The following is a 25,118-nucleotide window of genomic DNA, read 5'->3' on the forward strand; positions in this document are numbered from 1 at the left end:
GCCTCACACAGGTGCTCATGGGTGTATTACCATGAGTGTACAAGTGCCTATGACCGCCCAGGCATGTACACCCAAAGAACATGGAATTTGGGACCTCTAACTTAGAGCTGTCATCTGCCTTCCCCTCTGGGAAGGGCTGTAGTTCACTAGTAGTCCATCTGCTCTGTACATAGAAGGTCCCATATTCAATCACTAGGTAGGGCTGGCACTAGGTAGGGCTGGGAACATCCCCTACCTGAAACCTGGTGCCAATCAGTTGGAGACAGCACTTATCTAGATGGACCAAAGGGCTGACTTGATATGAGGCAGTTTCCTATGTTCCTGTGCCATGGGGAAGGATCAGCGAGCCAGAAAGACAAGTAGCCAAGGTTTCGGGAGCTTGAATGCATAGTTTATTGCAGAAATGGGATAAGTACATGCACCACATTTAGATTGCACCATCAGTTATCCAGACAAGCAAATGGACACAATCCAGTGAGGTGAAAACACCTCGGGTGCAAACAAGGCCAGGGATGGGTATGGCCTGGGGAGAACCCTGTGGGCCAAACAGAGAGGCCGGGGGAGCCAAATCTGGTTCCTGGGCCTAAGGTGCCCCACTCCCATGCTTCCCAAACAGGGTCAGAGGGACTTTCGAAGCGGGGGGTGGGGAGTGGTCTTCTCATACCATAAAGTTCTGGGTACAGGTGTCTTCAATGGCACACCTTGAGAGTTTGAGCTCAGCAAGGCGGTCCACATATAAAAGGGTCTTCAAGGATCGCCCCTGCAGAACTGGCTTTGGGGAGGGCTTCATTCCCCAAAATGCCCTGTTTCCGAAGGGAAAGCTAAGCAGTATTCCTGGTATACAGAGGCCTGCTAGTACTTTTTCTCAACCCATAAGGATTTTGTTGCCTGGCAATAACAATTCAGAGATGTTCGGGGCTGTTGTAGGACTGCCGGCACTGTGAATTGATTGTTACGGTGGAGGGGGCGTCCCTTTCCCTCCGAAAGCTTTTTAGCTTGTTCAGTTGAGCCAGGATGTTGCCAAATATGTGGCAGAACTCATGAAATATACATAACCTTAATAATCACAGGGATATTTTTAGGCTAGGCTTCCATCCAGCACACTGCTATTTATAGGGGATTGGTTTTAATTAGAGACATAGCAAGTGTGCTATCATGATAACAGGTTTTCAGGGCCTTCAAACAGGGGGAGGTTTTTTGTTTTTGCTCAGCTGTTTTTAGCTGCATGGAGCCCAGGTTTTGGAACACACACGCAGCCTGCCACTCCAAGATGCAAGGAAGGGAAAGAAAGCAAAAGATCTGACAGTCTAGCTGAACTTAGTGCTTAAGGAAAGCCTTGCTGAGTTAGGCCTCTCTTCGCTCTTATGGGGGGGGGGGTTATGTTCCAGGCCCCCACATGCATGAGCAAAAAAAAAGGTGTTACAGTAAGTGCCACACTTTTAACATTGGGGGGGGGGGGTGCTGGTACTGCGTACCGTTGAGTTACCCCCTCCCCAATAAATAAGTAAAAGCAGTATTCCCACCCAGCAGCTGTAGAGTAGAGTAGTGCGGCTTCAGCAAGAGCTCCCACACACCATTTGGAGTCATTGGTGTCTCTTTTTTTCTGGACTTTTGACTCACTGACATCCTTTTTGGGCTCTGGGGAGGGTCTCCTTATGAGCACAAGGAATTTCCAGCTCTCTCCTGTCATTTCAGGTTAGAATTGAATTACTCATTTAACGGTGCCTTGCATATATGCAGTCACACGCAAGTTGATCATACGTAGATAAGGGGATGCCTATAAAAAAGATGCGGGTGGCGCTGTGGGTTAAACCACAGAGCCTTGGACTTGCCAATCAGAAGGTCGGTGGTTCGAATCCCCACGACGGGGTGAGCTCCCGTTGCTCAGTCCCTGCTCCTGCCAACCTAGCAGTTCGAAAGCACGTCAAAGTGCAAGTAGATAAATAGGTAGAGCTACGGCAGGAAGGTAAACGGCGTTTCCGTGTGCTGCTCTGGTTCGCCAGAAGCGGCTTCGTCATGCTGGCCACATGACCTGGAAGCTGTACGCCAGCTCCCTCGGCCAATAAAGCGAGATGAGTGCCGCAACCCCAGAGTCGGCCATGACTGGACCTAATGGTCAGGTGTCCCTTTATCTTTACCTATACAAAAAGAAAGCTATGGTGTCAGGAGGAGATGTAGACAGAAACACACACCAGCCTTCTTTCCAGTGTGGTGTAGTGGTTAAGAGCAGTGGACTCGTAATCTGGTGAACTGGGTTCGATTCCCCGCTCCTCCATATGCAGCTGCTGGGTGACCTTGGGCCAGTCACACTTCTTTGAAGTCTCTCAGCCCCACTCACCTCACAGACTGTTTGTTGTGGGGGAGGAAGGGAAAGGAGAATGTTAGCCGCTTTGAGACTCCTTCGGGTAGTGATAAAGCGGGATATCAAATCCAAACTCTTCTTCCCTTCATCCTGACATGCTGGTTTCCTGTGTGCAAGGAGTTGGGCCAGTTTATGTCCTCCTCTGACAAACTTCTCTTGCAATTGCTGCGGACAGCACAAAAGACTCTTGGTAGCCTCTGGCACGCTGTTTCCCCATCCACTTGTCCTAGCGGCCAATTAACCAGGCAGCTATTAATCTGGCACCAACTTTGCACACTGGGATCACAGCAGGTGCCGTTTGCCTCGTCATTATTGGGTTCCCACATGGTTTCTGCAGCCCTCCTGCCTCCTGCAAACTCTCTTTGGGATAGTCTGAGACCCAGGGCATGTAAATGGTTTTCCAGACTTCCCTCCTCAGCATCAGATTGCTCCTGCTTAAGTGGCTCCCCAACGTTGGGATGCAAAAGTGTTTGCTGTAATCCTTCCAAAAACAATTTGCAATGTTGTCCTCTTCCCTGTCCGATGCCCTTAAAGGACTCCTTGGCAGCTGTCTTGCTCTCAACAGGCCTACTTCCCATCCTGGTGTTGGCTCTGGGATCGGAATAGGGATGAGAGGATTTCTACCCTTCCATTCCTTTTGGTGTTTTCTCTGGCCTGCATTCTGCCCTTCCTGAATTCTTTTCTAACTAGGAGGATTTCTGAAATTGCCATGAGGCAGATGGCTGTGTTGTATTGTTTTCAGCACCTGCGAAAAACCTTTCTCTTTAGCCAGCCAAGAGGTGTAATTTTAGCATTTAATTTTATTTGCATGCATTTGTTTTAAAACAACTGGTTTTATTTATATTTTGATAGTTTTATGTCCTCTGCGTTTTTTAAATCAGACACCTAATCTTTAACATGTAATTTTACCATGTGGATTTCTTTTGAAACACCTGAATTTTAAAGAATAACGACTAAGAGTAACCCTGGAATTAAAGCATGTGCATCTTGCCACAGAGCTTTCCCCCAGTTCACAAGCACTACCACCACCTACATCAGCAATGTCCATATGTAGTTTGCAAGAACTAGAGATGTCTAGGGAATTCAGTCTTTGCAAAATATGATGGGGACAGACCTGGTGTCCACTTCCTGAATTGATGTGCATCCACATCACAGATTAAATTGCATTAACAATCAATTGTTCTTCCTAGGGTAAAAGAGGGCTCTCCTAACAATTATCAGCACAGTTAGCAAACTACATGTCCCAGGATTATTTTTTTAAAAAATGGGGGGACCCTATACAGTACCTGTGATCCTCAGATGAATGGCAGTATATAAATGTATTAAATAAATTATTAATAATAACAAAAAAAAACCTAGAAGTGATATAAAAGTGCTTTCATTATTTAGTGTGGACTGGTCATCCTTTGGAATGTTCTGACGCGGTTCTGAGTTAAAAACAACAGCGACATAAAACTAGGTTTGGTAAGGCATAACTTGAGAGACAGTGTGTAAGAAGTCCATGTTTAGAAACATGTTTAACATGTGGCAAACTGTGCAGATTTTTTAAATTTTTGTTTTTAAAATTATAGTTTAAAAATGGTAATGGAGTGGAGTAGACTAATGAGTGAGCGTATGCCAAAGTCGCCTGGCCCTGAGAGTTCCCCCCTGTCCCCCAATAAAATACTGAGATGGCACATTTTGACATCTCCAGTCCCCTAGACCAGGCATGTCCAACTCCCAAGAGGCTACCCATTAGATTGACCTAAGTTGCTGACCTTTTCTTTTTTTTCTTTTTTTGAGAGAGAGAGAGAGGTCAATCAGGGTCACGAGATCAACGACCACGATTGACCAGTAGATCCGTGATTGACCAGTAGATTGACCAGATTGACCCTCAATCGACCGGTAGATCGTGATCAACCAGTTGGACATGCCTGCCTTAGACAATGAAATTTTAATAACAATATGCTTCTACCTGTAGGGCATACGGAATTAAGTGACTGGTAGTAACTGAAGCGTGTTTTGAAATCTAGGTCCACCAGCTCCCCCTCAAGACATCAGAATTCAGGCTGGGCCGACGCCAGGAACAATCCTGGTTTCATGGAAGCCACCAATACTCACAGCAACAGGGACCTCCAATGGAGCCAACGTAACCGGTTATGGAGTTTATGCAAAAGGCCAAAGGGTAGGTGGGGTTTTCCACTTCGTTGATGGTGACCCACACACCTTGATTCCCAGAGTGGTTTCAACAGTCCATCCCTTCTCCCAGGGAACTCTGGGAACTGCCCTGGGAAGGGAGTGGGGATCTTCTGACAACTCTCAGCGGTGATTTTTTTCTGGGGGTACTCAATGGTACACAGTACCTGCAAAAAAAAATTTCTTTTAAAAAAAGCATTTCTCAGCAGCCTCAACAAACACTTCCCGTGATTCTTTTGGGGGGAAGCCATGACTCTTTAGAGTGGCACGATGCCGCTTTAAATGTATACTGCAGATGGGGCCCTTTTCTCCCCCTTTCTATGGGCTCATCCACAATGCCCCACAACAGCTACTCACCGTGGGTTATATTAAAGCAAACAGTCTAATCTGTCAACGCCTAAATAATATCAAGCGTCAGAACAACTTGGCCACAATAAGGAAATTTTGCCCATGGTACGACCATTTTCCATCCTTCCACTTTGATTCTCTTGCACCCTATCTGTATAACCTAGCAACTCCAAAATATAGACATGCTTTTACCCTTGCAAGATTGAATGTATTGCCCTCGGCTGTACTTGAGGGACGATTCCAACAGATTCCATACAAAAAATGCTTATGACCCTGCGGAGATGGCAGCACCAGATCAGTGGTGCCTGCCCTCCTGGCTTGCACTCTTTATAAAGATCTGAGGAATGAGATTATTACCCCTCTTTTATTGACCATTCTGGGCCGCCCTACCACTGCCATTGTGTCTTTTCTCCTGGCAGATCAAGAGGGTTGCAGATGACAGCAAAGGTTGCAAGGTTTTTAGCTGGGCAATCAGAATAAGGTCTATTATTTGACTGCTGAGTCTGGACCCTAAACTGTGTTTTATATAATCAACTTTCTATTTTGTTCTGTGTATGTTCTTTTGTTGCTATGGCCGATGGCTGATGCAAATAAAGCTTTATTCATTCAATGCCACTTGCCCCATGATTTCTAGACATGGGTCCGAAAGGTTTTTTCATTTGTCCTGCCACTTTCCTTGGGGAAACCCACCACTTACTGCTGAATCAGAACAAACGTCTATCAAATGGACGTTTGCTGTGACTCAGCGGTAAACAGCGGCTTTTCCCAAGGAAAGCGGTGGAACAAAAGAAGAATCTCTCATACCAGTGCGTAGAAATCACAGGACAAACCTAAGTGTGGGTGAGCCCTAGGTTAGGCAGCTGAAGGAAAGAAAACTTCATGTAACAACCAAGAGTGTTTGTGTGTGCATGCACACACTGAACTCAGTTCTTGTGCTAAAAACAAATTGCATATGCAGTTGAAGTTGAACATGTGTGATTAATTTGAAGTGTAATGTCTGCCATCCTGCCCCTACTGAGCCACTGTTTTGCACATGGATGCTGTTGGTAGAACTTTAGTTAGAGTTATTTGAGCGGAACCCCTGGTCTGAACCTTTTGCAGAGTAGAAATGAATATGCTCCCCACCACAAGAAAAGGTTCCAAAAGGCGGTACTGCAAACAGTCTTAAACAAGTTGCAAAATACATGTTGCAAGACTATAAAGTAACACATTGCCCTTAAGCAAACTAGCAACAAAGTCCAGTCTTCTTTAAGCCCTTAATACAGTGGTACCTCGGGTTACATGCGTTTCAGGTTACAGACGCTTCAGGTTACAAACTCCGCTAACCCAGAAATAGTACCTCGGGTTAAGAACTTTCTTCAGGATGAGAACAGAAATAGCTAGAGTTAAACCTCCTGCCTAATGCAAACCTATGCACAAGTTTTTAACTTCAACGCATACAAACATAACATTCTATGCATACTAAACTTATAACTTTAGCAGACCTCAGGGTCCTAGCAAAAGATATATGTCAAAGTAGATGCTGTAAGCTAGAAGTCTGCGCACCTCTGTCTCATATAGGGCTACTGTTTGGTCCTACTGGAGCGTCCTACTCATCTTCTGTACTGGTTTGAGGGCCCTTCCTTCCTTTCCCATCCAGGCATGGCAGCAGAAGAACTTGGCTCTTTCTCAACCTGGCCTTTGTGTTTTATACATCCGATTAGGTGGCAGAAGTTATCTTTCCTATGGCTGAGAACACCGTCGTGGAGCTTATGAGAATCCGGAGCCTGGAAGCCAGGGAAGTTCTCGTCCGGACACTTTCTGTCCAAGGGGAATCAGTGGACTCGCTGGGCGCTGCCATTCCACCTGACCTACTGGTGCCTCCAACCCCTCACCCTCGGCCAGCTCCCAAATCTAAGCCATTACCAAGTGCCGGCATCCCAGATACCAAAGACGAACATTTGTGTCCGCATGTGAAAAGGGATGAGTCGTGGGAGCAGGGCCGCGTGGCGTCTCCCATCCACGGACACACCCTGGAGCCTCCCAACTTCCACAGCCCACTGCAGGGGAGGAGGTCTCCTTCCCCAAACCGGATACTCCCTCAGCCACAAGGCGCTCCCGTCCCCAACACAGTCGCAAAGGCCATGGCCAGGGAGGCTGCTCAGCGCGTTGCAGCGGAGAGCAGCAGGGTGAGTAGAGCTCGCTGCATCTGACACCCACAACCGCACAAAACCCAATTTGGGGCCATTTCAGACATGCACTTCCTTCATGGATGCAGCATCCACTGGTGATTTTCACATGTGAATGGCCGTCTGTGGGTCTGGTCTACGCACACAAGCAGAACAGAATAGCAGGGGTAGCCAACAAGGTCCCTCTAGATCACCTTGTGGGTCCCCAGATGTTGTTGGACTACAACTCCCATCACCCCTAGCTAGCAAGGCCAGAGCTCAGGAATGATGGAAGTTGTGGTCCAACAACATCTGCATGCTCTAGATGCTTCTGAACTGATGGTTAAATGGCCCTTGGGGTCCCTTCCAACTCTACAATTCTACGTGTGAAGGGTTCAGTATGACCCTGCCTACCCATGGAAGCGAGGGACACAGTTGGCACTGTGGTCTAAACCACTGAGCCTTGGGCTTGACGATCGGAAGGTCAGCGGTTCGAATCCCCGTGATGGTGTGAGCTCCTGTTGTTCGGTCCCAGCTCCTGCTAACCTATCTGTTCGAAAGCACGTCGCTTAATAGGTGCAAGTAGATTAATAGGTACCACTCCAGCAGGAAGGTAAACGGCATTTCTGCACGCTGCTCTGGTGTCGGTGTTCCATTGCGCCAGAAGCGGCTTAGTCATGCTGGCCACATGACCCGGAAAAACTGTCTGCGGACAAATGCCAGCTCCCTCGGCCTGTAAAGCAAGATGAGCACTGCAACCCCAGAGTCGTCCGCGACTGGACTAACTGTCAGGGGTCCCTTTACCTTTACCCATGGAAGCAGAATGAGATAGGAGAGTAGGGGTAACCAATGTGGTCCCTGTCAGGTGTTGTTGGACTCCAACTCCTATCAGCCGCAACCAGCATGGGCAATGGTAAGAAGTGATAGGAGGCAAGCATCATCTAGAGGCCACCACATTGGATATTCCTCTGTAAGAGTTATGATTGGCAGCTAGCTGTTGGGCACTCCGCTCCAAGCACATGCATCCACTTACTTGGATGGAGCTGGGGAGGAAGCTGGGAATATAGCCATTGAAGGAGAGAGTTTCTTCTTTTCTTTTTTTAACAGTGATTTTGGTTGGTGGGCCTTGAGAGGGGAGCAAGCAGGTACACTTGGGGAACATGGTGTTGCTTTGAGGAACCTGGTAGTGCTATAAGAAACAGCGCTATCTGCCTACTTTTCCCTGTGCCTTTTAAATCTGTAAATCAACAGATATAGTACACACCCAAAGTCCCCCAATGTCCTCACTGTAGGGCAGAGATGGAGAACCGGTAACCCTCCAACCATCGTTGTACTTCAGCTCCCATCAGCCCTAGCTAACATGTCCAACGATGAGGGATGATGAGAGTTGTAGTCCAGAAATGTCTGGAGGGCCCTCATTTTCCCCATCCCTGATATAGGTTCCTGCCCTCAAACTTCCTACCAACTGGAGAAATGAGGAGCCCCAAAGCAATGTGAATGTGTTGAAGAACCATAGAACTGCAGTGTTGGAAGGGACCCTGAGGGTCATCTAGTCCAACCCCCTGCAATGCAGGAATCTTCTGCCCAGCATGGGGTTCAAACCTATGGTCCTGAGATTAAGAGTCTTGCGCTCTACCAACTGAGCAACCAAGACTGTGCAGATTAAATGGGCTTGCCTTTCAGTGCAAACTGAATTAGATGCCTTCCCCATCCCTACCACCAGAGCACACAGACCTCACATCCAATTTCCCCACCATCCTTAAAGAGGAGCTCTTCCCTCACCGCATTCCCTGTTCTCGACTCCACAGCTGGAGAGAAGGAGCGTGTTCAGCGAAAGGAGCGGCGCTGCGCATTACGCAAACTCTGACGAAGAAGAAGATGGCTATGACTCGCCGCGTGTCAAGAGGAGAGGGGCTTCCGTTGACGATTTCTTAAAAGGCTCCGAGCTCGGGAAGCAGGTAACTGGTGCAACTGCAGCAGCTTGAGCGTCAGGCGTGTGCCATAGTCACGGCGTGAAGAAACTTGCTTGCTTGTGTGTGCTCTAAAACAAGTGCTAATATCCCCAGGATGGTGTAGTCTGCAGCTGGTGTTGGAGAGTCCTTTGGTTCCGCAAATGCCTGCAGCCCTGGTGGTGGTGCTGAGGTTCTTGGGAGCTGCCCCACCTCAACCTCTTGAGGTTGGCCTTGATTTGAATTTTGAAAGTCGCATCTTGCTTTGTTCGCCCCTCTTTCTCCCTCTCCCCCCACCCCACCCCCCAACAGCCCCACTATTGCCATGGGGAGGAGTACCATACTGAGAGCAGCCGGGGCTCCGACTTGTCCGACATCATGGAAGAAGACGAGGAAGAGCTGTACTCAGAGATGCAGATGGAGGATGGAGGGAGGAGGCGAGTCAGTATAACATCGCATAACACTCTCAAGGTAAAAAGCAACTATGAGATGGGGAAATCCTCTATGCAAAGGATAGGATAGAGAAAGAAAGAGGAGCTGCTGACTTAAGAGTAGGCTTGGATGGTCCAAAGCTTTCATGGACCAGCAGCATCTTCAAATGAAGAAGAATGTGGTTTGAGATCCTAGGCTACCACGCTGTATACAAAAACAGCCAGAGACTTACCAACTGTTACCTCAAATCCTCACCAAGGAATCACGTTCTATATAATTTCAAATTTCTGCCCCTTATCAGCCCTGCTGCCCCAAGAAAAACCAGGCACACAGCCACACATATTCCTAGAATTACCTTGCTGGCAGGAACCAGGTACTTCAAAGCAGGCCAATCCCATCTCAGTGCACCCCTTCCAGTCTGCCACGTGCTAGGGAAATATTTTCTTCAGGCATAGTTTGTATTCTTTTGCCTTGAACATCTAACAGAAAGCCAATTTCAAATAATGTTGAGCTTAAAAAGTTGGGTGCTCTTTAAAACAAGGAGCAGAGACATACGAAAACCAACACCTCTCCTACCTTGGAGCTCTCCCTGGTGCTGATTCTTCTGCCTTCCTGTTGGTAATTTATCTAGCATCTGGTAGGTACCAAAATGTTAATCCCCTTAAAACTGGGTGTCACAGTGCAGATTTGATGAGTCAATTCATAAGACATCCTTCAAAACAGGACTCAGTTTAGATAGGCACAGTGCTAAACAAGCAGATGACAATATCCTAGTTGATCACTGGGCATTTGTAGTCCACTTCCCCTTTCAATGGAAAAGGAACATTAATGTGCCTTCTAGGAATTATTTTCAGCATGCAAATGCATGCTAGTAAGTTTCTGTTCTTCATCTAGCTTCTTTTAATGTGTGGACAGGACAGGAGATTTTGCACTGAGATAAGTCTAACTGAAAAGCGCAGTCTACAGATTGAAGGAAAGCAGAGGGGAGAGTTATGCCATAGACAAATACCCCATCTTTCTCACATACGAAGGAGACCTCCTGTGCAGCATCAACTTCTTTGTTCCAAGTGCCTGGTTTTCAGTTCTTTGTTAGAGCCTCAATATATCAGCCTGCTGTATTGACATCCTTGCACTAAATACAACACTGAGCAACTTCCTAATCATGTCTTTTATTTTCACAGATTCCCATTCAAAGCATGACATCTTTCCTCACTGAATAAAAGCTGCATGCTTTCTGTTCGCCATTGCTCTAAAACTAATTCTGTCTTTATTTTTTTTCTTTCCTCCCTCCTTCCTCTTTTTTTTTTTAAATCACACACTTATTTGTTCTCCTCGCCTATTCTTTGGTCCGTTTTTTTTTCTTTTTTAAAAAAATCTCACGTGCACTTTTAAAGGAATCTTATACGAATAAGAGAATTGAAGCAGCTTTTTTGGAGCAGCCTGATTTTGCCCAGCAGATCCACCACAGTAAAAAGCTGTTCAGTATCCCTGAAGTAGCTGAAGAGGACGGCGATCACTCAGAACTTTTGCACAAGCAGGGTTTAGGGATGGCCCACAAAATGAGGAGCGCAGTAGCTAGAGAGAGTAGATCCGCCAGAGCTTGCCACCAAGACCTGCAGCACAACTTCTGGCACCCGGCGAAGCAGAGAATCTTGGAGGATGCAGGCGAGAGAGGCTATACCTACAGCAGGTCTTCCACAAGGAGCCCAGACAGCGGCCTGGACTGCGGCAGCGAGGAAGAGGAATCGCGCTTCAGCTTCCGCAACACCTACGACGCGGCTTCCGCAAACGTCGCGCCCAGCTGCTGTGCTGCCGGCGGGAGCTGCTCCTGCCGAAAGACGCCGCCCCGGCCCCTGCTTGCCCGCCGCAGGACCCTGACGAGGCAGAGCAGCATTGAAGAGGACTTTGGGGACCCCTTCCCTTCTTTTCTAGAGCCCCAAGGCGAGGAGAGCAAGCCATCTTATTATGAGAGGAAGTGCGAGCCTCACTGGTGTAATAGAGCAGATAATTTGATGCGTGAAGATTATCAGGGAGGCTGGAGTGGCCCCTTGGCAGGGAATGACGTTAGGGCACCTTCCGCAAGGCCATCCTACCGAGAGCCCAAAGACCCTCTGGTGTGTTGAAATACAAAAACTTCCTTCTTAACATCTGCTTGCCAAATCAACCTCTTTTCTTCCTTTTTCTCCTTTTTTGTTTTCTCAAGAGTCCATCCTCAGCATGTGTCTCTAGCTCCCTGCTCCCGTTCTTATTTTGCGTTTTCTTTCCTCATTCTTTCCCACGTATTTAATTTCTTTTTTTTTTTAATCTATGTTGCTTTCACAGGCTTCTTAATGCTTCTGTTTTAATTATTTTTTATTATTTTTTTTTTAAAAAATCTCGTGCCATAATGAAATGGGACTAATTTGCTTTACAACGATGATTATTATTTTTTTTAACCCCTCACAGACAATCAATCAACAAATAGATACTGGCTTTTGTTTTCTCCCTTCCTTTTTAAAAAGGACAACTGAAACTAAATTTTAATTAAGGGTTAGCTGAACTACCATTTTTCTAACATTTGGGGTTGTTCTTTCTTTTATAATTTTTTTCCAACGATTTCTTTGTTTCTTTTTTATTGTGCTCCTTAAAATATAACCACTAAGGGGTTTTATTTATAACTTGGGGTTTAAACAACCACCGCTGCCAAACACTAACTTTATTTCAAACCCCCCTTTTCTCTCTCTTCTGTTTGTTTAAGGTCTGCTTTAAATATTCCATCTTGTCATCTTGTTTTTGCTTCCCTCACTCCTAGACTTTCAAGGACGAATTCTCTTTTTCTTCAACCCTTATCTCTGGGCAAGTACTAAGAACAGTCTCTCTCCTGTCCTGTCCTGTAGCGACAGTGACCCTAGGGCTTTGGAGTTAACAAGATTCATTGTGTTTCTATTATCCACCGTCCTCACTCTTAAACAACAAAAACCATCTCTTCTTGCCTTTGAAGTTGCAAACTGCATCTCTGCATGCAGGAGAAAGACATCCCCCCCCCCCCCAAAAAAAAGAGCTTTTGCTCTCCTCGGCTGTTTCAAAACACACACACACACACACACCTGGGAACAGTTGCTGCAGTTCCATATTTAATCCACAAGAGGGGCAGCTATGCTTGCAAAGCCTTTATATCGTCTGTCATAGACCTCCCTGCTTCCTAATACACCAAGAATGGCTTGGTCACTTTTCAAGGACTGCAATAATCCAGAGAATGGGCATGTCAGAAATATTCTACCTCAATTGATGATAGTAGATTCAGCATTAGCTGCTTCTGCATTAACTAGGCCAGCAGTTTATTTTCAGTGGAGTCTCTCTCTCTCTCTTTTAAATAATCCACTAACAAAATTGGTGCCAACCTCTCCCCAACCCCTTCCTTCTCTCCAATTAATGTCGGTTGTTACAAAGCTGACCCCCGAAGAGCCTTAGAAGGTGGTGCCATTTCCAGCAAACTAGCAAGCAGAGAGTGCCAGCTGTGCAATTTTGAAGGGGGAAACAAATAAATTAATTTGAGAAGGTTTTGGGATCTCGTTTTCTTCTTCTTCTTCTCCCCCACTTCCTGCAAGCATTAATGACTTTTAAAAGCCTAGAGGTGGCCACAGACTGAACAGTAGGGGGAAAGGAATGACAGGAGGATGGATGGATGGCGATGCTGCAAAAAAACGACAGAGTCTGGCTGGAGTGAAATGAGTAGATCAAATAAATTCAGGCTAATCCACTCTTCACAGCTCTGGGGGAAGAGCCTCAGTCCACTTCGAGGAGGGATCAAAGGGACCGGAAGCATGTTTTAGTGGCAACGACAAAGGCAAAAGAATGTCTTAAAATTCTCCTTTTTTCTGTTCCAATGTGCGACTGTTGTTTGCAAAGTTATGTACCACATCAGGCCAGCAAACTTTTTTCTTTTGTTTGTTTGTTTCTTTCCTTTCCAGGTTTACTGGGCATCTGTCCTCTTCTTTTCAGCTAACCTTTCAGTTAAAAACAAAGTTTAGTTGCCTTTAGAGCTAATGATTGACTTGATTTTCTGTTAATTTCACACACCCCTGCCCTCTTCCTCTCCCCGCCCCCCACCCTTTACTGACACGTGTACAGTTGTGTAACTTTTAAACCTGTCTCTCCCCTCCCCTTCTCTCTCTCTCTCTCTCTCTCTCTCTCTCTCTCTCTCTCTCTTCCTCCCCTTTATTTTGGTTCTTAGCTTTTGAGTAACCCATCATCCTCCGGACGACCAGACAGGATGGAGCACCGGGGTCAAAGAATATCTCACAGAAGCTCGGGAGGACCACAGCGGTCGCGGCCCATGCTGGTCCCTTCCATTGGTTAGTTGGCCTGACTGGTACATGTTGTGTTGCTTGTTGGGAGGGAAGCACAGAGATGGGTTGGCAGGAAGTCCCCAAATCAAGCTCCTGACCTCGATTTTGATACAGTGGGAAGGAAAAGCAACGGCACATTTCTGTCTGCATAGGAATATTCCCACTGGATCTTTAGCGTGAGAGACTTTTGGGGAGGATACTGCTGAGTGGATGAACCACTCTGCTTGGGTTTGTCACGAAAGGCAGATGGTAGCATCCTGCCAGGGCCGTACCACTACAGAGTCCTGTCGGTGGGGGCGGGGCAGAGGGCATGCTGTGTAATTTGGATACTCCTCTATGCCATTCCACTCCTACTCAGCGAGTACACAAGAGAGAAGGCTCCCAAAGCTTTTCTTCCTGTGTGCTGGCATGTGCATCAATGCATGGACGCATTTGAACAGGCAGCCCCCATGTCCGCCATGTATTACGCAATACAGTCCCATGAAGACGGTGTGCCTGTATGTCTTCTCTCAATTTTGATAGAATTGGGAGGACTGGGAAATGGGGTGCAAAGCCTTTCTTATTGACCATCTTTCAGTCAGTTCATAGAATCATAGACGGACGTCAAGGGTCATACGATGTCCCCCTGCAATGCGGGAACCACAACTAAAGAATCCCCATGGAATTGCAGAGTTGGAAGAGAGTGGGGCAGCTCTTTTAATAAGAAAGAGTTTCTTGGCTTTTATTTTATTTTAAGGGGGACTTTTGCTCCACTTCCACACACAGGAGAATGCCTCTGTACTTTCCACATCGTTGTGATTCGCATACAGTGGGTTTTCAAATTGCAGCAGGGCAATTGGATGTGATCGCCCAATATGTCCTGCTCACACCTAGGACAATTTCAGGCTGTGTCAGTGGACACGCTTGGTGAAAACAAACTGGTGTGTGGCTCTATTGGTTGTACAAGTAGGTCCCGCTTTCCGAATGCTCGCTATGTGAAAATTCACTTATCTGAACACGAGGAATTCATACCCAAGACTTGCTCTATGCACTGCAGATTCAGATATCCAAACAGAAAGCATTTTTTACTTCCTTGTTTGCCTTTTGCTGGAGGGCTGAGGATCAGAGGGAGGGGGAATGATCAGACAAATCAGAGAGCATTTTTCCTGGGGGGGGGGGTTGTTCGGGACAAAAATCTGTGATTGGGAACACATTAGAAACTTCCCCATAGGAATCAATGGAAATCGTCAACTTGTTATGCAAACACACTGTGTTTGGGAAGCGGGACCTGCATGTACCTACAGCACAAGCTGAAACTAGATTAGCCTTTCCCCATGGATCCCCGGAAGGATGATATTATCTAAAGGAGCTCAAACAAAGGATTTGCTCTCTCAGCAAACTATCAGCCAAACTAGATGCTATTTGCTACTTACATGTTATTTCACCCACCCTTTAAAAAAGAAAACACCTGAAAGCAGCTTCCAAAGGCTGCAGAACTGAGTGAAGGAATGGAAAGGGCTGCTTAAAATCACCCTCCACCCCCCCCACTGCCCCCACTGCTTTTCCCCTACAGGGAAAAATATGGGATGCAACAAATCGGTGGGGGCTGGTCCCTTAAGATGAGTGGAGCACAACTCCAACAGCCTCAGTTGGCCCTCATTCAACTAATATCTGCCTCTTCTTACTTACAACTAAATGTGGGAAGGGGGGAACGGGGGGTGCAATATGTGGAATATTAAAACTATATCAAACTGGTTTTTATTTTTATTTTTCCGGGAGTGAAACGGCTTTGGAGAAAATGGGGGGACTGGTTTCCCCCCAATTTTTCTGGTTTTTTTCCAGGCCTTCCCATCTCTACTTACAACCGATTCATGGGGGTGGCTTTGCCTGAGGCAGCTTCTTCCTCCTCCTCAATTTCAGTACTTCTGGTGGGAGGAGGATGGGGAACTAAAATTAGTTGTCTCTAGGCTGCCATTGGGATGCGGGTGGCACTGTGGTCTAAACCACTGAGCCTTGGGCTTGCTGATCGGAAGGTCGGCGGTTCAAATCCTCACGGCGGGGTGAGCTCCCATTGCTCAGTCCCAGCTCCCGCCAATCTAGCAGTTCGAAAGCATGTCAAAGTGCAAGTAGATAAATAGGCACCACTCTGGCGGGAAGGTAAACAGCGTTTCCATGTGCTGCTCTGGTTTCGCCAGAAGCTGCTTAGTTATGCTGCCGCATGACCCAGAAAAAACTGTCTGCAGACGAACGTCGGCTCCCTCGGCCAGTAAAGCGAGATGAGCGCCGCAACCCCAGAGTCGTTTGCGACTGGACTTAACTGTCAGGGGTCCTTTACCTTTAGGCTGCCATTGGCTCTGGCTCCCCCTCCTGTTGGCCTCCCTGCTTTCCGCTCTACCAGTCCTAATGGGCAGCAGCCACCATGGTAAGAAATAGCCTGTAACTCCTGAGGTGATTTTCAATTGTCAGGATCCTAGTCTGCCCTTCTGCTCTGTCTGAAGGCAGTTTCCCTCCACTTTAAACCATTTATAGCTCACCCCTACCCACCCCCCACTTTTTAAAAAAACCCAGGGGCCATAGTCACCCTGCTCCCACTAGCCACACTCTTACACAGCCCCTTTCGCATGCGCACACGTCACACAGATGATTCATGCAGATGAGCAGTGGACCACAAGCCACTGTAGCCAAAATCAGTGGGGTCTGGTGACGGGGGGTAGAAATATTTTCTGTATGAACCATATCAGGCCCCTGGCTGAGGGGTGGCATAGCTAGGTTTGTCCAAGAAAACCTATGTCACTTGAACTCTGTTTGATGTGCTGTAGGTGTACGGAATTGCCCTCATCCTCCTCATTGATTCACCCATCAGAGCATCCATCTTCCCATTCCTCTTCATCAGCACATTGCATTTTCCCACTCCATAATACATTTATATATTTTTTTTTTGGAGCTTGGTCAAGAGTACCCAACAAGGAAGACCCAACAATCTGAATGAGAAAACTTGAAATATGAATTGTGTCCCTGTCGTTTCCTGTCAGTGGCCTGGCTATCTTTCTTCTGTTCCCCAGAGGGATAAACCACTTTGAGGCGGCTTCTCCTCACGCAGCTCATGTTCTCTGGCAGAGCATGAGGTATCTTTGCCATTTCTCATAAAGGTTAAATAATCATCACCGCCAACAGTAAACTCAAGAGGTTGAGTCCTTGTGAAACCAGGGCCGCCGAAATTAAGTCAGGCATTTCTCTATAGTTTGAGGATGCAGAAGAATATATACCGTATTTTTCGCTCTATAGGACACACTTTTTCCCCTCCAAAAATTAAGGGGAAACGTGTGTGCGTCCTATGGAGCGAATGCAGGCTCCTTGGCTTCAGTGATAGCAACGCGAAGCCTCCGAAGCGCAGAGGGAGTGCTCCCTCCGTGCTCCGGAGGCTACGCGTTGCTTTCGCTGAAGCCTGGAGAGCGAGAGGGGTCGGTGCACACCAACCCCTCTCGCTCTCCAGGTTTCAGGGATAGCCACCTGAAGCCTTTGGAGCACAGCGGGAACTCACGCTGCGCTCTGAAGGCTTCGGGTTCCTTTTGCTGAAGCCGGGAGAGCAAGACTCTCCTGGCTTCAGCAAAGAGGGAGAGCTGCGCAGCGCCCCTTCTGCCAAGCGGGAGAAGAAATGGAAGGGGCTCTGTTTCTCCTGCTGCTTCGCTGAAGGGGCGCTGAGCAGAGAGGGGGGGATTTTTTTTCTTGTTCTCCCCCTCTAAAACAAGGTGCCTCCTATGGTCGGGTGCGTCCTATAGAGCGAAAAATATGGTAATTAACAAACAAAAATTTATGAACTAAAAAGTCCACAATGGCCTGAGAGGGACCTGTGAGCTTCCACATTTGTAGAATGCCAATGGGAAATTGTTCAAACATGGAGAGGCTGAATTTGTACATAGCGATGATACACTATGATTTATTATTACACAAACAAGCCTCAGCCTTGTGCCTTCCCCTCATCATTTGCCTGGTGACAAGACAAGACAAGACAAGACTTGGTAAGACAGCCAAGTGCCACAGCTTTGGGGTTGGGAGGAACTGCTGACATATTTTTTGAGGATCCAGTGATATTATTTATTGTGTTTTAGCCCACCATTTCCTCTGAGGAGTTCAGGATAGTGTACATTGTTCCCCTCACATTTTATACCCACAACAACCCCAGCAGGTAGGCTAGGAAGAGAGATAGCAACTGGCCCAAGTCTGCTCAGTGGGCTTCATGGCAAAGTGAGAATTTGAACACAGATCCCTGAAATCAACACTCTAATGATTGTGTTATGCTGGCAGTTTTGCCATGTGAATTACTCTCTCCCCACCCCACCCACATCATAAGGCTACTTCATCTCACTCAGCTGTTGAGAAGAACCACCTTTCTACCCAAAAAAGGGAGAAGAAAACAGCCTAAAGCGTGAATCAGGCCTTCCAAAATAAGTGAGGTGATGTGTTTTATTAGATTAGCACGTGCAAGAGGAATTGATGGCACTCCAGATGTTGGTGGGCTCCAAGGGTGGGTTGATGATTCGAACTCCCATCAGCCCCAGGCATCATGGCCAGCAGTCAGGGATGGTGGGAGCTGGAGCCCAGAAACATCTGGAGGGTACCAGACTAGGTGTGATGGTGGTGCCTCAAGACACCAGTTGATGGGAAGCCACACGTGAGGAGAGTGGTGTTCTGCTCAGGTGCTTCTTCTGGGCTTCCCGCTGGGATATCCTGTCGGCTGGGCCAAGATGAGCATTTGGCCTCCCTTCTTAACATTTTTGTGGAATGCTTTGAGGTGCATGGCAGCCAACGTCCCAGCCAAAGGGAAACCAGAGCCGGGCAGAGAGCCTTGCCGTGCAGAAGCCTCTACAAGGGAAGGGTAACCGGAGTCGTGCTTAATAGACCATTCCGTTTTTCTCCATAGAGATTACAATGGACAGTAACAGTGAAGGTGCTCGGTCAGGTAGTGAGGGGCATAGTTCCCCCCTAAGAGAAGATGCTTATTATCGCAGCATTGGCGGACACAGGAAATGGTGCCGGCAACGTACCGTGGCCTCTGACTATAGATACGGTATGCCAAAACCCTTCTTCGTCCTTTGTGCCAAACCAAAAGGGCTGCTTTTTTCAGAGCTGCGTGTGAAATGAGCGCCATCTCTGTATGTCGACGTTGCATGCCACGCCGAATGCCGAGGCCGCCCCTCCCTCGCCCCCTCTTTTATCAGGCAAGTCGTGTCCTGCTTTCCTTCCCCCTCTTTACGAACAGGTAAGTTTTGCTTAGGGAGGAGAAAGCTTTATGGTCATCTGGCCCCATTTCCTGCCCATGCCATCAGCTTTCCACATTGAAATGAGTCAAAAGCGCCACCCATTGCATGAACCCCATCCTCTCTCTGCCCCCTCCCCCCACCTTTCTACTTGGCTGTGCAATCCCAATGGACATGATCCAAGCACATGAGCGCTTTCTTGTACCTTCACCTTAAGTGCTTCTGTTGCCGAAATGCAGGTGCAGGATACTCAGGTGGGAGCAAATCGACAACACCAGGGCAGTGAGCAGATTCTGATCATGCAGCCCCGTGACACACCATTGCTTTGGGGGGAAATCCTAATAACTTGGTGGGACGTGTGTCCAAGAAAGCATGCATAGGGTTAGGCTTTCTCTCTGAGAATTTCAAATTTAATTAATGTCCAAGTCTGGCATGCGGATAGGATTTGTTTCACCTCTGAAAATGTCATGGAGCCCCGCTGTTAGCAGAGCTCAGATCTGAATGTCAGGCCTCCCTGCTACCAAAATGGCGCTGAGGCCATGTAGACCAGTACCAAGCACTGCCGAAATCAATGGGACTCGCTGGCAAGTAGGGTGTGGTGTTGATTCAAAACAGGGATGCTTTGATCTCTGAGCATTCTGGAGGCGTGTAATGCAACAGAGTGCAAACTGAAGAATGGGGGAGAATAGAAAAGAATTATTACAAGGGGGTAAATCCTCTTTTCCCTGGGCACAGGCCACATCCCAGAGACATCTTGCCGCCATCTTGTTTTGGGAAGCAGTAAGTGGGGAGGCACCATGAAAATGAATTTGTTTTCATTCCTCAGTGGGCCTAATAAAAATAAACTTTTGTGCACCTAGAACAGCGATGGAGAACTTGTGGTTCTCCAAATGTTGTTGCATTACAACTCCCATCATCCTTGACCACTGGCCATGTTGGCAGAAGCTAATGGGAGCTGAACAACATCTGGAGAGCCACAGGTTCCCCATCCCATGACCTGGAGTCTCCCTCTCCTCCTTTCCCCACCATCTTGGTTTGGCAACTTACTTCTGGTGTGTGCATGTGTGTGTGTGTTTAGGGGGTGTGCTCCTCATATACCCCTCTGTCCCATATGCTACCCCCCTTGTCCACATTCCCACCTGCTTTAGAAGAAAAAGCAAATACGAAGAACAAATGCAAGGCTTTGGGGCTGGCCTTCCTTCCCCTCATTGTCTGGCTGCCATGCATTTTGTCTGCCCTCCTGCTGCTTGGAAATGACGTTTCAGTAACTTTCCCCCTTGAAAAGGCGGCACTTCTTTGAAAATGTGGTGTTCTGTTGAACAAAAAATACATATATGCAAAAGGCATTGGGGGATGCCAGTGGTGAATGTTGACCTTGAATGACTAGCAGATGGGTCCTGCTAGTGGCAGCCATGTCTCATGCAGGTGTGCCCATGGCAGATATGTCCCCTGTATGCGCAGTCTCCTCTGTTGTGAACAGAACCGGCCACTTTGTGGGATGCCACCATGTGCCACCTCAATGTGGGTCGAGTGGTGGGCAACGTTGCAGGTTCTTCTAATGCAAGAATGGGGGACCTGTGGCCCTCCAAATGTTATTGGACTTTCTGGCTGATTGGAGCTGGGAATCCAACAACATTTTGAGGCCCACATGTTCCCCCATCCCTCTCTAATGGGAAATGAATTAGACCCTCTTACATATACTTCTACTGGCGTGGCTGGTGTTCCCTCCACAGATACTCCCTTGCCAGTCTCGGTAAGTATAAAGGCTTCCTTAAGCACACAAGGAAGACCACATGGGCAGCAACCTTTAGACTTGTCTGTGTGGGTCTGTTGGAAACCACTGAAATCAGTGTGCCGACAAAGATACATGCACTTACCTTCCTATGTGGTGTCAAGGAGTCACATCAAGGGGGTGTGATCAAATTGCCATTGGATTGCAGGCGCCAGGCCTAGGGCTACACTTGATGGTGTGGGGTTGCATTGAGGTAGTGCTGAACTGCAGAAATGGTCATTACACCCCACCCAAGAAGTATTAGCCATGCAATTAGAGGTGTCAAGAGCTTTATACCCAGCGCTGCTTGGGAATCCTAAGAAACTCAAAAAATCTGTGCAGTTTTGAATTTGGTGGTTGAAATCATTGCTGTTTTAGAAGGTTTCAGTCTTGATTCAAAATGGCATTCAATTATATCCAAGGAACTATAACGCAGAATTTGGTTAAAAGCAAAACACATGCCTTTTTCGCATCTAGGCCAGCCCCAGATCCAGCACACTGTTAAGGCAGGCATTGATGGACTCCAACTCCCATCAGCCCCAGCCAAACAACATCTGGATGGCCACAGGTTCCCCATCCCATGCACAAAAGCTGAATGGGATCTCAGCATGTCACTTGTCTTATGTTCCTTGGATTCCAAAGGGAATGGCATGGACATTGTCTGCTGTGGATTGCATCCATAATATAGACTAGAGTGTTTGTGGTCCGTTCTCAAGTGTGGTCTTCTTGTGCATAGACAGCCACTTTGACCAGGCGAAGGCATGTTCAGGGGAGCTAAAAGCTAATAAAGGCTAACCGCTCTGCTCACTAAATGGTATCTAAAGTTGCAGTAAGACTTTTCTCTGTAGCTATCTATGTACTGAAAGTTTCTGTGGTACCATTTTGCCATGGGCCTCATTGCAAATTCGGTCCAGGTGTCTTGCTTGGAACACTTCACTCATCAAAGAGACTCTGATGTAAACACTTGAGATAGGGAAATGGGAACAAGGAACTAAGAGGCCCTTCCCACAGTTATTATCCCACCACCAATTATGAAGTCCTCACAAGTCGACTTTCCTTGTGAACGCACCAGCACTTGCTTTGGTTAATGCTCTTCGCAACTTGGAAAATAATCATTGAAACCAGTTGAAGTTAGAGGAAGGCATATGGGGTTGGGGGAGGGATGCCAACACAGAGAGTTTCCAGGAAATTAGTCTGCAGTGGCCAAATATTCTGCAAAAGTCAACATGTGATGACTTTGATTGTAAAATTGTACGGGATTGTGTGAATTGCATGGGCTGCAAGTGGGAAATGGATGGATGAATAGTTTTTTATTAATATTTATTTTTTATTACACTTATATCCTGCCTTTCATCCTAGAAGCTCAAGACAGCCTATGTGATTTCCCCTCCCCGCCCCACACAAAATTATCCTCAAAACAATCCTGTGTGATAGCTTAGACTGAGAGACTGCTACTATTGACTGAAGGTCACCTGTGGAGCTAATGGGTAGGAGTTGGACCCTTCTGATCTGCAGCACAGGGTAACAGTGCAGGAGGGGTGTTGTTAAGGTACCTAGCAAACACCCCTGGAGTGTAGCTTCCAAGCTTCTGTCTCTGGAGCAAGGAGGCAGGAGAAGCTGAAGGCAGGGACTGGTGGACTGTAAACATGCCAATCTGCAGGAGCCCTCCTGCTGATCTGCAAATTCCTCTGGTGGCTGGGGACACAGGTTCCAGTCTTACTCAAGGCAGAAGGAGATCAGCTAATTTATTGCTGGAGAGAGTAAATAGTTCTAGCACCACAACTTGGCAATTAAAGAAATCACCCTGGCTTTGGGCACTTTGAGGTATATGTTTTCAGGACCCTCCTTATGTTTATGGTTATAAGTTGCTTTAGATGGTTTGTAATATCATTTTAATGCTGCCCGTCATCCTGGGACCTTATGGAGAAGGGTGAGCAATCAGTAAACAAATAAATAGTTTTGTCCGTTGGAGGGAATGATATTAAAACTGGTATGACCAAAGGGAATAGCAGTAGCTATTAAAAATGTTCACCCATGTCCAGGCACCACCCACCCACAAGAGGGACGGATCGGGGGAACCGTAAGATTTGCAGAATAATGAAAGCAACTTTAATTGGGTGGGTGGGAGATCCAAGTTGAAGGGGCTCAAAGCAGTGTGTTCAGAGGCCACAGGATTCTGACTTACTGGGGTTGGGGGATGGGATACAGGGTGAAGGAGGGGAAATTGAACTGGATGATTGGAATCCTGAACAGCAACACAATACACTTCAACCTTTTGTTGCAAGTTCCACTTATTATTCTCTTCCCGGGGGCCCCTCTTTACTGCAGCCGAGCCTTAAGGCTGCCTGGTCCTTTCATGTCATTTATTATGAATATTTGTTATAATAAATGTGAGATCATCCCAAGGGGAGGTTACACTCAGAAGAAAAAGACATGGAGATTTGGAAATGATGGTTAGAACTGAAATGGAAAAGCAATACATTCCATCTTGCTCATGGACACAAAGGCAGGGTGTGTGCACTGTTGGGAAATGAGGGTCTTGGCACAGCTGCCACATCATAGCAGGGTTAAATGAGTGGCCAGAGCCAATCTGATCACCAAATGGATGTCCCCAAAACCATGTACCATAGTGGGGGTCAGGCGCTGAGTACTCAAGCAGAGCTGTAGTTTTAGGGCCGTGTTAGCAACTGGCTGCACACCTGTTGTTCATAAACTGCAGCAGGACAACATGTCCCCTAGGGAGGGGCTAATCTGTCTAGTTGGGATCCTCACAGTTTTCCAGCATTGCAATTTTCACATCTATTCGCTTTTACTTTTTCTTTTTGAGTCCTCATTAAGACAGAGACGCGGGTGGCGCTGTGGGTTAAACCACAGAGCCTAGGGCTTGCCGATCAGAAGGTCGGTGGTTCGAATCCCCACAACAGGGTGAGCTCCCGTTGCTCGGTTCCTGCTCCTGCCAACCTAGCAGTTCAAAAGCACCTCAAAGTGCAAGTAGATAAATAGGTGGGAAGGTAAACGGCGTTTCTGTGTGCTGCTCTGGTTCACCAGAAGTGGCTTAGTCATGCTGGCCACATGACCCGGAAGCGGTGCGCCGGCTCCCTCGGCCAGTAAAGCGAGATGAGCGCCGCAACCCCAGAGTCGGTCAGGACTGGACCTATTGGTCAGGGGTCCCTTTACCTTTACCTCATTAAAACAAGCTTTTCAGTGTGAATTTCTCCTAATCTATGCATTTCTGTATGCAATTTCCCCTAATCTACACAATAAGAAAAGCATTCCCCCCCACCCCAGTGTGAAGCATTTTTATATCTCTGCCTGTGCATTGTTTCAGAAAGTGCAAATCAAGTAGGTTTGGTTTAAATGCAAGCTGAATCAAATACCACCCACCCTTGTGTCATCCACAGTGTCCACGTGAGCACTGACAGCCGCTATGAGCCACAGACTAAAATGCAGGATTGCTTTAGGGTAGCCATGACCTTGTGTATTACTTTACAGAGGACAGTCCTCTATTTGAACATGTCCACCCTTTGATGATGTTGTTGTTGATAATAATAATAATAATAATAATAATAATAATAATAATAATAATAACTATTATTATTATTATTATTATTATTTATTGTTTATACCCCGCCCATCTGGCTGGGTTTGAAGGGCTCTCCAGTCCAAACCCGCTTTCAACACAAATAAATAATGACAACAATAATTTCTATACAGTCATACCTCTAGTTGCGTTAGGTTCATGTTGTAGATTTTCGGGTTGCGAACGCAGCAAACCCGGAAGTGTATACTTCCAGGTTTCGCTGCATGCACAGAAGCATTCTGCATGCTTTGCACATGCACAGAAGCACTCTATCACACTCCGTGCTTGTGCAGAAGCGTTACTCTAGTTGCGGACTTTTCAGGGTACAAACGGCACCCCGGAATGGATCGTGTTTGCAACTAGAGGTACCACTGTAGTTGGAAGTGACCACAAGAATCATCTAGTCCAACCCCCTGCAATGCAGGAATCTTTTTGCCCAGTGTGAGACTTGAACCCACAACCCGGAGATTAAGAGTCCCATGCACTACCAACTGAGCTATAAACTGAGTCAGGTTTAAAGTTAATAAAGAATGTATGCTAAGAAGGGAGAGGAGGGGCCAGGGCAAACACACAAGGGCCACCGGGACACGTGTCTCCCTTGCTGTGGTGAGTTGTATTGCATTCCTATTTCACTCGCAGCCGTGATTCCCAAATTTGCATCTATTTCTATAAATTAGCAAGTGTAAGTTTTATGCAAGTGTCCTCTTTCTCTGATTTCACGTTGCATAAATGTCCCCTCTAAATTGCTTACGACACAGACGTTGGGCCTCTGCTTTTGGTGCCAGTGCT

The 25,118-nt window shown here is 47.1% G+C and overlaps 1 protein-coding gene and 1 long non-coding RNA gene across 19 annotated transcripts in view; one reads left to right on the forward strand and one right to left on the reverse strand.

The window, feature by feature from the left end:
• RIMBP2 (RIMS binding protein 2) overlaps window positions 1-25,118 on the forward strand; it is a 273,596-nt gene that overhangs the window by 230,911 nt on the left and 17,567 nt on the right. For 5 of the 18 annotated variants that reach the window (XM_083716867.1, XM_083716868.1, XM_083716869.1 and 2 more), the window contains 7 exons: window positions 4,375-4,526; window positions 6,589-7,053; window positions 8,841-8,990; window positions 9,294-9,452; window positions 10,808-11,527; window positions 13,627-13,747; window positions 18,642-18,788. In XM_083716867.1, the coding sequence (XP_083572993.1) occupies window positions 4,375-4,526; window positions 6,589-7,053; window positions 8,841-8,990; window positions 9,294-9,452; window positions 10,808-11,527; window positions 13,627-13,747; window positions 18,642-18,788 (1,914 nt within the window). The remainder of the gene's footprint in view (window positions 1-4,374; window positions 4,527-6,588; window positions 7,054-8,840; window positions 8,991-9,293; window positions 9,453-10,807; window positions 11,528-13,626; window positions 13,748-18,641; window positions 18,789-25,118) is intronic. The other 13 variants (XM_083716860.1, XM_083716859.1, XM_083716861.1 and 10 more) reach the window with 5 other exon arrangements.
• Window positions 1-25,118, reverse strand: part of LOC310834345 — a 202,671-nt gene that overhangs the window by 165,492 nt on the left and 12,061 nt on the right. The gene's annotated exons all lie outside the window — the stretch shown is intronic.

The sequence above is a fragment of the Podarcis gaigeae genome (assembly GCF_964106915.1).
Source record: "Podarcis gaigeae genome assembly, chromosome: 16".
Classification (NCBI taxonomy): Eukaryota; Metazoa; Chordata; class Lepidosauria; order Squamata; family Lacertidae; genus Podarcis; species Podarcis gaigeae.